The sequence below is a fragment of the Rissa tridactyla genome, chromosome 1 (genome assembly GCF_028500815.1).
Source record: "Rissa tridactyla isolate bRisTri1 chromosome 1, bRisTri1.patW.cur.20221130, whole genome shotgun sequence".
Taxonomy (NCBI): Eukaryota; Metazoa; Chordata; class Aves; order Charadriiformes; family Laridae; genus Rissa; species Rissa tridactyla.
In genome coordinates, this window is record NC_071466.1 from 106521140 (window position 1) to 106536479 (window position 15340).

Genomic DNA, 15340 nt, shown 5'->3' on the forward strand with positions numbered 1-15340 from the left:
TCTTTCCTGTGCTGAGGACTCCAGAGCTGGACACAGTACTCCAGGTGGGGTCTCACCAGAGCAGGGTAGAGGGGCAGAATCACCTGCCTCAACCTGCTGTCCATGCTGCTTTTGATGCAGCCCAGGATGTGGTTGGCTTTCTGGGCTGTGAGCGTGCATTGCCGGCTCACGTTGAGCTTCTCATCCACCAACACCCCAATGTCCTTCTCCTCAGGGCTGCTCTCAATCCATTCTTTGCCCAGCCTGTATTTGTGCTTGGGATTGCCCCGACTGTGTGCAGGACCTTGTGCTTGGCCTGGCTGAACTTTATGAGGTTGGCACGGACAACACGAAAAGTTGTTTTTCTTTGTGGATGGTCAAGTTCTGGTTGGTGTTTAAAAAACACCCAGCTGTGCATTGATAAACAAAACAACTGGCTTTCAAGTGATTCGGCTTGGCGGTTTGAGGTTTTGTTGTTGTTAGTGTAGAATAGCGAAATCCTTTACAAAAATATCATTATACATTTCTGTGTCAGCCTTCCCCTCTGAGCTGCCAGCAGCAGGAAGCCCTTTATGAGCAGAAACACCTGTGGATGCTTCTCATTTTTGTGTGCATACTTCAGCCTTTCAAAGGGCATTCCTCGACTTGCAGCTCTTCGCTCAAAGTCAGGAGCTAACCCTTTTGTTTTGTGAGACCATGGGGTGAATATTTTTGGCCGCCAGGCCCCGTCCGTGGGAATTCTCGCCCGGAGTTAATCACAACAGCGTTTAAACCGTCATCAAAACTGACTCTTGAAAGAAAAAAAAAATCTTCGGAGTACGGTTCTGGCCTGCTGACGGAAAAATCTTTTAACAGATGTGTAAGGGAAGAGCACGGACAGGCAGATGTGGGGTTCGCAGCCATCGGCAGGGCGGCGCCGTGGCTCCCCGCGCCAGGGCAGCGCCGGGACGGCTGCCGGGGGGGCGCCGGGCACCGGGAGAAGCCCGGTTCTGCCGTCGCCACGGCCGCCAGCAGCAGCGCCGGCGTCCCACCTCCCCCAGAGCCCGCCCCCTCCCACGCACCGCTTCTGCTTACAAACAAATCACCATTTTCATCCCTGTTTACAAACAATCGCGATTTCTATCCTCTCAGAAACCACCACCACTAAACGCACACACACGCACCTCCCCACGTCGGAGCGAGGCGGCGGGAGGCAGACGGGCGCGGCCCCTCACACCCCTCCGGGGCTCCCCCCGCCACCCCCGGCCCCGGGCCGAGGCGGACAAAGGCGGCGGGAGGCGGGGAAGCGTGAGGGGCCGCGACGGGCCGGGCCGCGACGGGGCGGCCCCGCCGCCGCCGCCACCACCCAGGGCGCCGCCGGGACAGCCCGTGGGGGGCGGCCCCGCCGCGGCGGGGGGCAGCGGGCTCGGCCCGGCCCGGCCCCGACGACGCCGCCCGCCACCGCCACCCTCCCCACCCCGGCCCGCCTCCGCGCCGCGCCGCGCCGCGCCACGACGGGGCGGTCGGCGGCTCCGCGCCCGCCGCCGGCATGGAGGCAGCGGGGCGGCGCGGCCGGGCCGAGGGGCGGCCGGCGTGGGGGGTGCTGCTGCCCCCTTTCCTCCTCCTCCTCCTCCTGGCAGGTCAGCGGGGCCGCGGGGAGGCGCGAAGCCGCAGGCAGCGGGGTGCGAGCGGGGCTGGGAGGGCGGCGGGGGCCGGGGCCCGGCGGTTTAAGGCAGGGGCGGGGGCTTCCCCTTCTTGCCGGTGATGGAACTGGCAGCCGGAGTTGGCAGAGCTCTGCGGGGTGTCTCGGCAGACCTCTCTCCGGGGCAGGGTGAGTCCCTCCCGGGCTGCGGGGAGGTTAAACCCGCGCCCTTCCCTCGGCAGAGACGCCGGGGGTGTCCCGGCTCCGCGCCCCGGGCCAGGGGCGAAGGCACCCCGCGGTACCGCCGGGTGCGGTGGGCGAGCGGGAGCCACGGGCAGCTGCTGGGCCGGCGTCCGGTGGAGTGGCCGTGGTTGGGTTGGGGGCAGAGATGGCGGCACAAGGGCTGGTGCCAAAAATGGGTAATGGCGCAGAAAGGCTGACGCCTTGGCATGGGGAGTGCTGCGAGGGCAGCAGTGCAAAAGCCTTGGCACCGGGAGCCCCATGCGTGGGCATGGCAGTCCTTCCCCATTGCTGCTCCTTCGCTGCAGGGCCCCTGCTGTTTGCTGGGCTCCCCTTTCCTTATGGAGATTGCCATCCCTCCGACTGCCCCGATCCACTTGTGGGTCTCCAGACTGGTGGGTTGGTTGTTCTGCTTTTTTGTGCAGGTGCGGGTCTCTCCTACAGGGGCAACTGCACGGGTTTGGGGCACAGATGCGTGAGTTGGCCCCTGGGCTGCCTCGCACAGCCCTCTCCGGCCCTCCCCGCGCTCGCTGCTTGTTTTCAAGCAGACAGAGAGTGAGCAAGTTGAGAGAGCTGACTTAGTCTAACAAGCAAGGTTAAGGTTTTGGGATGGATGAGCCGTTCCCCACGCAGTCAATGTTCAAAGGAGCCTGGGGGCCAGGTGGGAACTTGCAGCGGGAGGTGGGTCGGGAAGGGGAGCGTGGCTGCAGCTGAGAGGAGATAACGTTGCCTGGATCCTGGTGCGCCAAAAGTTGGGCCAGCACAGATGAGAGACAGTAACGGGAGAGCGGGAACCGCATAGCACAATCTGCTGCCTGGGGAAGGGGAGCCATGGTTTATCGGGAATGCAGAAGTGTAGTTTGTCACCTTCGCTTTCAGGTCTCCACTGTGGCAGCGTGCGTTTGCATGACCGAAGAGGTGACCAAGGGTGTGTGAGGCAGGGGGTCCTTTTGGGTTCATCCAAGTGGTAGCTGAGGTCCTGGCAGTGGGGAAGGAGAGACTGGGATGAGATTCAGGAAGAGGATGCTTTTACAGTGCATTGGCAGTACCCAGAGACGAGAGGCCAATAGCTTTAAAATAGCTTCTCATGGCAACAAAAGAATGCATGTTCTTCCACGTTTCTTAGTTGTAAAGAGCTCTCATACTGTTGTTTCACAATTTGTGTTGTTCCTCAGCCCGGCAGGGCATCGCTGCTGGAAACATTTATGGCCCTGGCTGGGCAGGACCATCCTTGGCGGTGGGGCAGAGAGGGCACTGCTGACCCCGCTCCTGGGCACCGCCATGCCACGCTGGCAGTGGCCACGGGGCTGGAGCAGCAGAGCAAGGAGAGCCGCTGCCAGCTGGCGCGGGACGAAGGAGCCCGAGGCAGCTCTGATTTACACCCTGGGGTTGGGGCTGGGCAGAGACCGGGGGAGGCAGCCAGTTCCCATTCGGCTTCCTTCTCCTCTCCTGCAGCTCAGCGAGACAGGCAGCGCAGCCTCAGGTGTCCCTCTGCACTCCTTGCTGGAATGGAAAAAGGTGATCTGTGGCGTCTTGACGTTTCAAAATGCTCTTTTTTTTATTTTAAATGATTAAGTATGAGAAGGAGCTGATATGGCCAGATACAAAATACCCATACACAAAAGTACCTAACTCTGAACTTCCTACTGAAGTGCAGAATGAGTGGAAACGGGCTGCCATTTGGATTACAGGGTCAGGTCGCGCCTCGAGTGAAGTCCTGTGATTGTATAAAACTGTTAGATTGCATTTTCTTTAAAGCTGTGCTGTACAGCATTTTGTTGTTGCTGCCATTTGACCGCATGAACGTTATTTTTATTCAGCAGAAGATTGTCTGGCTCAGTGTGATAATGACTGCAAAGCCTACTGCTGTGATGGGACTACTCCCTACTGCTGTTCATATTATGCCTACATTGGGAATGTCCTTTCGTAAGTATATTTGCGCTTTCGAAAAAAACCCAATGTGCTGTGTTCATGGACTTGATGTAAAATCGGTTTGTGGGAAACTGTGTTTTGACAATAAACAGTGGCAGGGTTTGGGTTTTTTTGAGTTGGGTTTGGTTTGGGTTTTAGCTTGCTGGTAACAAACATCAGTATTCTTCTAAAGTCTCACGTAGCGCATATTTTTGAAGCATACCAGAAAGCTTGCTAAAATTGAGGGTTATGTCCTTAGCTTGTGTAGAATTATATGATTTGTGGACGTAAGCTTTAGAGGTGGTTAAGAACTTTGTTTCAAGCTCTTCAGATGAAAAGAACTGTGAATAGAAATCTTGTGGGTTTTGTTGAAATGCTTTGTTACAATACCTGAGTCAAACCACTATTCAAATGACTTGGACTTGAGATTCTTTTTTCTTTTTTTTTTTCCTTTTTATTGACTTGTTTGGTTTTGTCAAGTGGTGTTTTGACTTTTGGTGGAATTTATTGAATAGATTCTAGTGAGGGTACTCTGACCCTTTAACACTGCAGTATGAATAGCATGTTTCACAGTGCTTAAAAAAACCACAGCAGGTGAAATGAGGTGGGTATGAATATTTCCTATCTAGAGAAAAATAGAGGAGTAAAGTGTTGATCAAAAACACAGGCTCCAGTGCAGCTGTTAGCTCTGCATTGGTGAGGAAGAAGAGAAGCCTGCATGCTAGTGTACCTGACTCTAGGCTCTGGGCTTAATTTAAGTGACAACCCATAAGTATTACACTCATGTGCAAGGACAAATTTCAACAAAACATAAAATGTTGTTCTTCAAGACAGGGCATCTTACCTTCTGTTTCGTCAAGCCCGCCAGTAATTTTCTTAACCTTTAGCATGCAGCTTGTGGCGTATTTTTGGTTTGTATTCTTGACTAAAACCAGCAAAGGAAAAAGAGGTATGTCATACGGACTGCTCAGTGCTTGGGGAGGAGTGAGTGGGAAGGTGGTAGCTGTTTTTTCTAAAACGGCTCCTCTGTTGCAGGTTTTGTTTTAGCCGTGGTACCTGGAGAACATGCCAGTGCTCCCTTCAGCATATTTTATAGCACTTTGAAGGAGTAGGCAGAGTGATGGTATTTTAATACAGAATTGATCCACAGTTTTTAAAGCAGATCAGACACTTCCTGAGCTAAAGTAAATAAAATGATGATAGAGCACCAGAATCCTTCATTCCTCTGGAAATAAAAAAGCGTGTACTTAAGATTGATTACTGTTGGAGAATGACAAGTGATTTTTTTTCCCCCGCTCACCTAGGGAATGTCTGCTTTGATATTTTTTTTTCTTTTCTCATTCCAAAGTTGCTTTCCCATTTACATGCGTGGAAGGAGGTGCAGTTTTTGAATATCTTATTCCAGCTCACATGTGGTTAGGAATGATGGACACAATAGCATAGGATGTTACATTATAAGAAAAAGCCTTCCCATAGAGGAACAAAGCAAGTGGATTTTGTGTCCCACTTCTCCATGAACATCACTGGCATTTGTCTAGCCTGATGTCAGAGCTCTGCTTTGGAAAGGTTTGACCAGGGGATTCTTTAGAGTGACTGCTGAAATGTTCAAACCATGCCTTCAGCGCCAGGTTGACACCTAGTCTTTTATATGTTTATTTAACAAATGTAAACAGCTATTGAATTAGAGCTGAGTGCAAGTGGCTGTGACACATGGGAAGGGTTCGTGTGTATCTGGATGATTTTGAATACTGGAGGGGCTCTTACAAGGGCCGTTTGCCACAACATGTCTCGGAGACATTTGATTCTTCTAATTTTTCATGGTTAAGTACTCCAATTCATAGACTCAAAGACCAGTCAGGAGTCATTATACTCCTCTGACCTGACATTTTGCCTGATTGAGCCGTAGATTTATTTTTTTTTCCCTAAAAGCTGTTTTGGGTGTGTCTTCTTTAAACATGGGTAATCTCATTTTGAAAACTTCAGGCGTTAATGAGTTGACCATCTGTCCTGGTAAACTATTCTATAGTTCATTTACTAACATTGATGGGAAATTTTGCTGGGAAACGAAGGTTGAAATTCCTACTGTCAGCTCTTAACTTTATCTGCAAGTTTGAAATGTGGCCTTAAATAGTCATCATGACAGCTCTCAACCTTATCACTGAGCTGGGTGAACTCTGTCAGCCTCACATGTAAGATTTGCTTTGTTTTGTTTTGCCCTGCCCAGGGGTCAATTCTTTGGCCTTCCTTTGAGCTCCCTCTAGTATTTTCACTTCCCTCTTGAAGTGTGGCTAGAAGGGCTGAGCACGGGGTTTTGATAGAAGCCTTGCTAGGATTATTTTTTTCCTGTATCTTTCTTTGAGTCCCTATTTTGAAGGAGCTATCTGTGATGATCACAGAAGACATAAATGAACTTGGCAATTTGTTACAGCTCCGAGTCCTTAAGTCACAGTCTTCAAAGCATGTCTCCTGCTTTAAGCCTGCAAACTATGCTTTGCTAGGGTTACTACCTTGCATTTAGTTGCATTGCAAAAGATGCTACTGTGACTTTAACTATGGTCCGTAAGAATAACCTTCTCGTTATTTGGCACTATATTGGTCTTTTTTTTTACGTGCAAGCTTTTCCCGCAGAAGTTTCATGTTGCCTCACTCACAAAATGACAAACTGATGAAGTTGCATTAGAAGAAGACACTATCCCTGGAATTTGGAAATGGCCACTAGTGACTATCTGCTTTCTGTTAACTGTGTGTTGAAATCTTTCAAAGAACCATTTTTAATCCAACAAATAGGTGTCCTTATAATTCCACGTAATACTGTTCTTTATATATCCATCTTTTCCCATGTTGTCATTTTTGATCCTACTGTCTGCGCCAAACAATGGACTCGATCTGCATGGGTGCTTTCAGAAGTGCATTTTTGCTGTCTTAAGCATCATTAGTAGCCCTCAGTGTTGTGTTGGCTCCTCTGCTTCCTTAGAGGTTGCCTGTGCTTCATTTGTTTGTTCCTAATTTCTCTGCTTTCTCTGTTCTTTATAAATCTGCATGTCTTTCTGAAGTTTCTGCACTGTATCTTCTCTGGAATGTTTTTTTTCACAAGCGTAACTTTCTTTTGCGGTTTTGGAAAAGCCTTTTGGTGTGCAGTAGGTTCTTTTTTAAAAATTCTCTCTTTTGTTTCACGACTCTCACTCTTCTCTTTCTAGACCCATATGCCAGCAATTGCTCAAACAGACTATAAACACCAGGCAATAATGTATATACTGATTTAAAAACAGAGTCAGTGTGACTAGTTCATGATCATTGATACTTAAGTTGCTTGTAGCTTTTAGGTGATGAATTAACTCTCTTCACTCATTAAAATGAGATTCAACATTGAGATATTCCATGTAGGGTTTTAGAATTTTCTGTTTTAAGAAATCATCATCTTTTTAGGACACCGGGGAATTATTTTTTTTCTTTAGTCAGATGAGGTTTTCAGCAAATATCCTCTAGGCTGTGTGCATCTGTGATTAGCCTGTTTTTCTTTCCACATATGAAGAACAGATGCGGAGTTATCGGCTCACTCTAGTATGAGGATTTCAGGGCCTGTAAGAGATGTTCCAGTAACTCCATCTTTAGTTGGACTACAGGTATAATCTGTAAGCATTCAAGGTCTGTGATTGAGTCATCTGTAATCCCATGAGCATCTCTAATGTAAAGTAACACATCCTTCCTACTCCTCGCCCCCCTTCATGATACCCTTTCAGAGCAAGTTGTTACAGCATTAACGTTCCAGATATATTTCCCTTCCTACTACTTTTCAATAGCTACAGCCTGTCATTATTTCCTCTGATGCATATGCATTTCCTCCTATTTATTTGCCCAGCATCTAATGCTTCATGGTTAGCCCTTCTAAAAATGTTTTTTTCTTGGAAGAATTACAGATTTCTGTTTGGACTTGTGCAATATATCGGAGCTGTGTCTGTGGGATGGAGAAAGAGGTGCAGGGATGTTCGAGTGCTGAGACTGTACCTCCTGCCCACCGTTTCGACTCCCCACCAGAAGGGTGGAGGCACCCTTCCGAGTCATCAGCATCTCCCCAGCCCTTGGTGTCAAGAAACTGAAACTGCCCTCCTCCTCCTCAGCTAGTTTCTAAGCTATTGAATCATTTGTGACTGACCTTTTAACAATTTCGCTCTGCTTCTGCTACCAGGCTAGGGACTGCAAGGACTGCAGCATGTTTTCTTCCGTGACAGATGCTCCAGGTTTGCCCACAACAGTATCTCCCTAACTAACCAACCGGCAGCATTTTGCCTTCTGTCACTCAGAGGAATTGGGAGACATCTGGTTATTGCCTTCAGCTCCAGCCTCAAACCCCAGAGCTCCTCAGAGGTGGCAGTCGGTACAAAAGGGGTTTCTTCTGCAGAACCCAGATGTCTATGTTTGAGTGTTTCTGACAGTGCTCTTCGTATTTGCTCCTGAGAGGCCCCAGATTGTCTGGCCCTCATGCTTATCCAGGTGGATTTTCTGTGGGCTAATTGCCAGTTTAGTCGTTCCCACCACATTGTGCCTTGTGTTTATCATCTCCCACAGGTAACTTTTGCGCCGTGGGGAGCTCTCTGGGCAGCGATGTCAATAGTTGCATATTGTCGGGGGTGCTTCTGGATGCTGCCTTTGCTCTTTCACATCACTTCACAGCCAGCGGCTGTGAGTTGCTGTGAAATGATCCCAGATTCCAGGTAAATAATGGAGCAAAGAGGACAAATAGTACAGCTGTTCTTTCAAATTAATACTGCTGTGCCAGTTGAATATTCAGCGGAAATGATGGGACTTATACCCAGATTTAGCCCACAGTATTTAAGAAAACTCACTGATAAGATATTCAGCCCTGGTGATTGGTCCATATTTTCCTGGATAAGTCTTTAAGGGTAGTAAGCTGGTATATTGGCTTAAGGAGAAGAAGAAAGCTAAGATGCAGTGATGCTACATTATATTGCAAAGTGTATGAAGTTTCTTGGTAAATGTCTTCACAATGACTTACTGTAAGGCAACTTTCATTTAGAAAAGCGAAACAAAGTAAAACACATGATTCCAAGGACTTCAAAAGTAACTGGAGGATAAAGTAACTAAAAACTTTAGAGAACTGTAATCTTATTACAGGTTTTGAATGGTGATTTGCAAGAGAGTAGGTGGAAAAATCTTACTAGGGATAATGAGGAAGCAACAGCCTGCTCTGACCGCTGAAATATCAGGTGTTATTTACATGAACTTAATGTATGTTGGAGGGGGTGATTTTTTTGGGTGGGTTTTTTGTTTTAAGTCTAGAGGTTGCACAATGTGGCCAGGAAGGAAGGAAGGCAGACAGAGAGAATGGGAGGAAAAGAGGCAGAGAATACATTTTGTGTAAAAATTGTGTACATGCTTCAGCCTGAAGAAAAAGTCATGTGTAGTGTATCTGAGTGTGGCATTTGATGTGAAGTACTTGATTATATCCAGTAGTACTTTTGAGAAAAGCAGCTGACCTCAGAGAATGCCATTTTTGTTCATGAAAGGAAGAATGTCCCTTAAGCTGATTCACTTGATATGAGAATATGGGTTGGAGGGTGGGTATGGAGGAGGAGTGCACCAAAGGACAGAATTAACATTTTAAGAGTTCAGAATATAAAGATGTAGTCTCTGGAGTTCATAGTGAATAAAAAAAAATAATAATCAGGAAGCTTGGCATTCGCTGTAGATTCCAAATAATTAAAATTAGACACTTTCAGGCATCCCACAGTAAATATGTGAAGCAGCATATGGGCTGGGGTTGATTCTGTGTCTGCAGTAGAGTTGTATGGTACTCTGCTTAAAATAAAATTGTGTTCCTCTCCATCAACATAATGTTCAAAATTTGCCATGATTGAAGCACCGTGGGACAATATGTAAAACCGCAATTTACCTGGGAGTTGCCATTTTATGTCTCTGGCTCTGTGACTTCCGATAAGATGCCAGAGGTGCCCCAAAAGCCTGGTTCAATAATTGTTTTTTTCCATTTGGCTTGAGTTGTGGCTTCTGATCAGGTGAGTCTCCCTGAATGAGCACACGGAGCAGAGCCTGAGGATGCTTGTGCTGAGTGCTGGGGGCTGGCTGTAAACGTGTCATCAGCAAGGGCAAGACTCTGATAATTAGACTAAAACCATTTCCCTTTCATTCTAAGAGGTGAACAGCAGTTCAGCCTTTTAATCCTTGGTCATAAACATCTGGAGTACCTGTGGAAAGATGCTATCCGTGCGTCAGACGGGGAAAACCTCTGCAAGAGAGGTATCCAGCTCTCTCTGTGCAGGGGGTTGATCAGCCGCAGCTTAGAGAAAGACCACATTTTCATTGTAAGATCTGCTGGAGAGAGAACTGGTATTCGAAATGTGACCTTTGCGAAGCGATTGAACTTCCCGTTGTTTTTTGTTCCGTGCCTATTGTCCCAGTTCATATCCTTCAGCAGAGAATGTGTAATCAGATTTACGACCAGAGCAGTGTCTGCTCTTAACAACGGCTGCAGAGGAAACCCTTGTCAGCACCAGCACAGGGCGCCTCTTCTTTAGCCCTCTGTGTTTTCATTTCTGACCCTGTGTTGTGACAAGCAGCTCAGAATGCAAAAAAACTGGTTTTGTTTGCCAAACTGCAGCTCTCAAAAGTTAGCTCCCGCTTCAGGTCTCCCACCTCTTTTTTTGGGGGGTGTCTGACTAACTGTTTTGAAATGTTTGGGACTAATTGGACCGGGTGCTTTTGTTTGTTTGATCGGTTTTGGAAGTTTAGGGGGTTTTATTTTAGTAGGTAGCCATAAGAACCGGAATACTCTTTTTAGTGAAAACTGGAAGCCTTTGTAAACATGCAAGTTCAGTTGTTCATATGAAAAAAGGCTAGCATGGTTTTGTGCTAAAACTTGAGTTGTTGACATCCCTGTGGATCATCTGTTTCTCATCATTTAGAAGAGTGTTAGAATTTGGCCTGAAAATGGAAGCATTAAGGTATAAATCACCGTAATGCTCTCCGTGGCTTACAGAAAACTCTTAAGGGGGAAAAATAAACATTCATAAGGAATTCAGTGAAATTAGCTTGCTTATATGCACTGTTTATTTTGAAAAGATTTTTCGGTGAAAAAGATAATTTTGTGTTTATCACTTGCAGTGGTCTGTTTTGGAGGCCTGTAGGATTTTCCCATAAGGTTTGGTCATGTAAAAGATAAATGTTTTCTTAACACTTAGTAAGACTGATGTAAAGACTGAGCCTGGGGATTACACTGATCACAAGAATACTGTCCTTTCTTCATAAGAATTTTACCTTTTGTCTGTTATTTTATACACACACACACCCCTTTCCCTTTTTCAAGTTGGGGAAGGGTCCACCTCTGAATTCAATAAGAATCTGTAGCTTTGTTCAGACATCTGTACATCCAAAGCTTGTGAGAGAATTCAGGTAGTCTGCTAGGCACCAGTTCAGCAAAGCAGTTAAATGCATTTATAACTTCAAGGCAGTGAGTAAATGCAATGGATAGAGTCCTCATCATGTTGAAATCAATAAGCTAATTACTTCAGTGGGGATTTCATGCACTTGGCTCTAATGGGACAAGCTGTAAGCTCAAGTACCTTGTTGAATCCAAGTGTAAGAAAAACCCCATTCTCCTTTCCTCTTCTCTCTTCTTTCCTCTTCTCTCTTCTTTTCTCTTCTTCTTTCTTTTCTTTTCTTTTCTTTTCTTTTCTTTTCTTTTCTTTTCTTTTCTTTTCTTTTCTTTTCTTTTCTTTTCTTTTCTTTTCTTTTCTTTTCTTTTCTTTTCTTTTCTTTTCTTTTCTTTTCTTTTCTTTTCTTTTCTTTTCTTTTCTTTTCTTTTCTTTTCTTTTCTTTTCTTTTCTTTTCTTTTCTTTTCTCTGTGGTACCTTCCGTGTTCACTGCTACTTCATGCTCCCTTGCTCCCTGTTCAAGTGCTGCTTAGGTGTGTCACTCCTCAAGGGTCGGGAGATACACAGGACAAATCCACCTCAGCTGACTCATCCAATCCCTGCACATCCAATGCATACATGCCTCCTCTAGCCCCAACTGGAGAATTTCTGTTTTATTGCCTAATTCTGGGATTTCACTGAGCTCGTGGGATTCTCAGAGGATTAGTCTGTTGCATTTTGTACTGGTTGCTCTGTAGTAAGATCACACCAACTCAGAGCAGGGTTATTAATAAAGATAATTCTGGGTCAAAAGCTGTGCAAGAGGGCCGTTTGGTGCTGCGCACAGCGTAATTGCAGCCAATCCAAATAAAACCTGTAGCACTAATTCAATATTTGAACAATATTGTCCTAGAAAGATAAACTCTCATTCTAATCTTAATGTGTCTCTTTAAGGGACGGAAACAAAGTTCGGCGTATATAAGTGAGTTATTAAAAATTAAAGGAAATGAACTATTAATTCACAGGGCAGCCACAACTTCCTCCGAGATTTATAACCTCATCGAGATAGAAATTCCACAGTTCATGTAATCTTTAGAAATTCAATGAAGTTTTCTCCATTATTTTTCTCTCTTTAAAAAAGAAAAAAGTTGTGATGTTTACTTTCAGAATCTCTTCTGCTATCCTAAAAACCTCTTTTTTTTTTCCTGTAATGAATTATTTTTGTAAAATACAATATTTCTCCTGGGACTTACTCCTTACATAAGTGTTTAGTATGGGATGGGGTGGCACTAATACCACAAACTGGACAGGCAAGTTTCATCATCGTGTCTCCCTCTGTTGGCTTATCCATACAGATAGGAGATTTTTACTGCTATCATTAAATGGAGTTATTCCTTTTGCTCACAAGGGAGGGTTGGTTTAATGCTGAATGTTCCAGCTTCTCTCTCTTTATTGAGGCCCACGGTACAGTTTGTCACGAGCACAAGAGGTACTAAGGATCTACAGCTATTGTTGAAATGTCTGTTCGTCAGCCAAAACGCAGTGAACCTTATTTTTAGGTGCCTTGTGGACTTGCTACACTGCTATTGAAGCGTGAAGGGACTGTGCAAACTATCTGTACTCCAGCCCTTTATACAGTCCATGGTCAAGGTGATCTAATGAAGGTATAAGTAGGGTACTGCTGCCCTGTAGCTATTTCCAGCTGCTGAGCAGCCCATAGGGCACCGGTGTTAGTAAACTAGGTCTATAAAACGCAGCCCCAAATGTCTGTGCCTATGCTATCACATTAACTGCAGTTTTGGTCTCTGATACTCTCTACTGGTTGTTCCTGTTGTGCCTGGGCATTTGACTTTTTCCTTCCAGCAGCAGGTTAGAAAGGGCTTGAATGTAAGCAGTGTCCCTTCCTTCCTTCCCCTCACCACTGGCAATCCCTCCTCCTCCTCAGTAAAAGAAACAGAATAGAAATAATCCTTTGGGACAGGAGGGAAGCAGTTAGCCTTGGAGAGTGGCATGTCGCCCCATGGAGGGGGAGTCACCTCTGTCTTGCTCTTCAGAGGACAGAGTCCCCCAGGAGCAGTTTGCAGCCCACCGGGTAAGGTAACATAAACTGGGGAGAACAGGAACATTGCCAAGGAGAGGGGAGGGGGTTGCAGCTGCTGCCTGTTACCTTTTCTACGTGATGTGTATATGTATATACATACGTATACATAGAATCACAGAATCGCCTGGGTTGGAAGGGACCTTTCAGATCAAGTCTAACCATCAACCTAACACTGACAAAACCATCACTAAACCATGTCTCCCAGCACCACGTCTACCTGTCTTTTAAATACCTCCAGGGATGGCGATTCCACCACTTCCCTGGGCAGCCTGTTCCAATGCTTGATAACCCTTTCAGTGTAGAAATTTTCCCTAATGTCCAATCTAAACCTCCCCTGGCATAATTTAAGGCCATTTCCTCTTGTCCCGTTGCTTGTTACTTGGGAGAAGAGACTGACCCCCACCTCTCTACACCCTCCTTTTAGGTAGTTGTAAAGAGCAATAAGGTCTCCCCTCACCTTCCTTTTCTCCAAGCTAAACAATCCCAGCTCCCTCAGCTGCTCCTCATAAGACTTGTTCTCCAGACTCATAGGCCGTGGAGCCTGCAAGCCCCCCTTGCTGGGAGCGCTACAGCCCAGACGGACCCTGTGACTTTGCCTGGGGTGGGGAATGGGGAGGAGGGAGGAGCGCTGCAAACGCTCATTCCCGTGTCACGGCACCTCTGCAATGGACCTGTGGAGAAAAAGAGAAGCAGAAATATTCTGACAGCAGGCTGAGCAGAATTCGGGCAAGCAATGGAGAGACCCAAAATTAATTACTTACGTATAAGTAGCACTTATAGTGTGATGATGTTTAAATGGTACATGACTGTAGCTCTTAATTCTTTTGTTTGTATCAAATCCTTCAAGTCCCTGAGCTTTTGGGCATCTCCTCTTCTGCTGTTTTGGAAATGCAAGAGGAGAGAAAAAAGGCAGCCAGCATAAATTTAACACTTAACTTTTCATTGTTGGGACTAAAGCAACTCTAATAGTATTATGTACAAGACCTTGTTGAAATACATCTCTTGGAATCTTTGAGGTTTTCCTGGAAGAACAACAAGAATTTTGTTAGTGTGATATTTTGTATGAAGAATACAGCTTTTTTGTAATCATCTTTGCTTTCGACTTGTGTAGCATATCATTTTCCAAGGGTTTCAAAACACTTACGATTGTCAGTTGTTTCAGTCTTGTGCTCACAATATCCTGTCAGGCAAGGCAGCAGCATCTGGGCATCATTGCCTGCCTGCCATCCTGCTGGTGACAGCTCCTCAGTTCTGAAAGCAGTGTAAGCTACCACAAATAAAGATGAATTATTTGGGTTATGGGCAGAATTTTGATTACTTGGAGCCAAAGTTTCATGTCTGAATATAGCCATTGAATATGCCATTGGTAAGCATGTTCAGATGAAAACCGTGACAACCTCTTGGGATGGAGAATGGCCTTGCGTGTGAGGAGTCCTTTCCTGCCACGTCCAGCACAAAAGCGCTCTCAGCTGTGAATGGGAAGCCTTGATGTTAATCTGTTCGAAGTAATTAACAACCTTCCCACAAACCTATTTTGTCAGAGCACCTCATGTGCAAGCATTGCATTCTTTTAAGTCAACAGTTATTTTTGCCTGCCTTTCTGTTTGCCGACATCTCTGCTCTGGGGCACAGTTTTCCCGCACTGCAGCGTGCCGACCGCTTGCTATGCTGCCTGGTGCTAGTCCCCAGAGACCTCAGTGAGGCTGCATCTGATGATAGCTAATATATTTACATGGCTGAAAGCTAATATTGTTTGTTCGGTCCATGGCAGTAACCCTGTGTTTGGCTTGGAAATAGCTGGCCTATTTACATAAACTGAAATTATGAAAATGGATGACAGGAGCGCCAATCTGCTTACCTCGCATTGCTTTCCTCCGGTGGCTCCTTGCAGGGATAATTTGATATTAAATTCCAGTGGAGAGTGAAAGAATAGAGCTTCAAGGGGACAGGGGATGGATGAAAAGTTATGGCCCTCGTTCTCTGTTTTCAGCAACATTTAAAATTGTCTGAAGTAAAGCGTAATATCTCTTTGTTCCCAAGCCTTCACGGTTGTTGAACAAAACTTAATGTTGAATTAGCATATTTCCAGAAATGTAATAAAAT

The 15340-nt window shown here is 46.0% G+C and overlaps 1 protein-coding gene across 5 annotated transcripts in view; it reads left to right on the plus strand.

Annotated features, from left to right (window-relative positions):
• Positions 1-1463: 1463 nt before the first annotated feature.
• Positions 1464-15340, plus strand: part of CYYR1 (cysteine and tyrosine rich 1) — a 64181-nt gene continuing 50304 nt past the window's right edge. Inside the window, exons 1-3 of one of the 5 annotated variants that reach the window (XM_054186768.1) lie at positions 1490-1598; positions 3296-3358; positions 3661-3766. In XM_054186768.1, the coding sequence (XP_054042743.1) occupies positions 1508-1598; positions 3296-3358; positions 3661-3766 (260 nt within the window). In that variant the 5' untranslated portion in view covers positions 1490-1507. Of the gene's footprint in view, positions 1599-1704; positions 1790-3295; positions 3359-3660; positions 3767-15340 lie in introns of those variants that run through there. The other 4 variants (XM_054186778.1, XM_054186785.1, XM_054186790.1 and 1 more) reach the window with 4 other exon arrangements.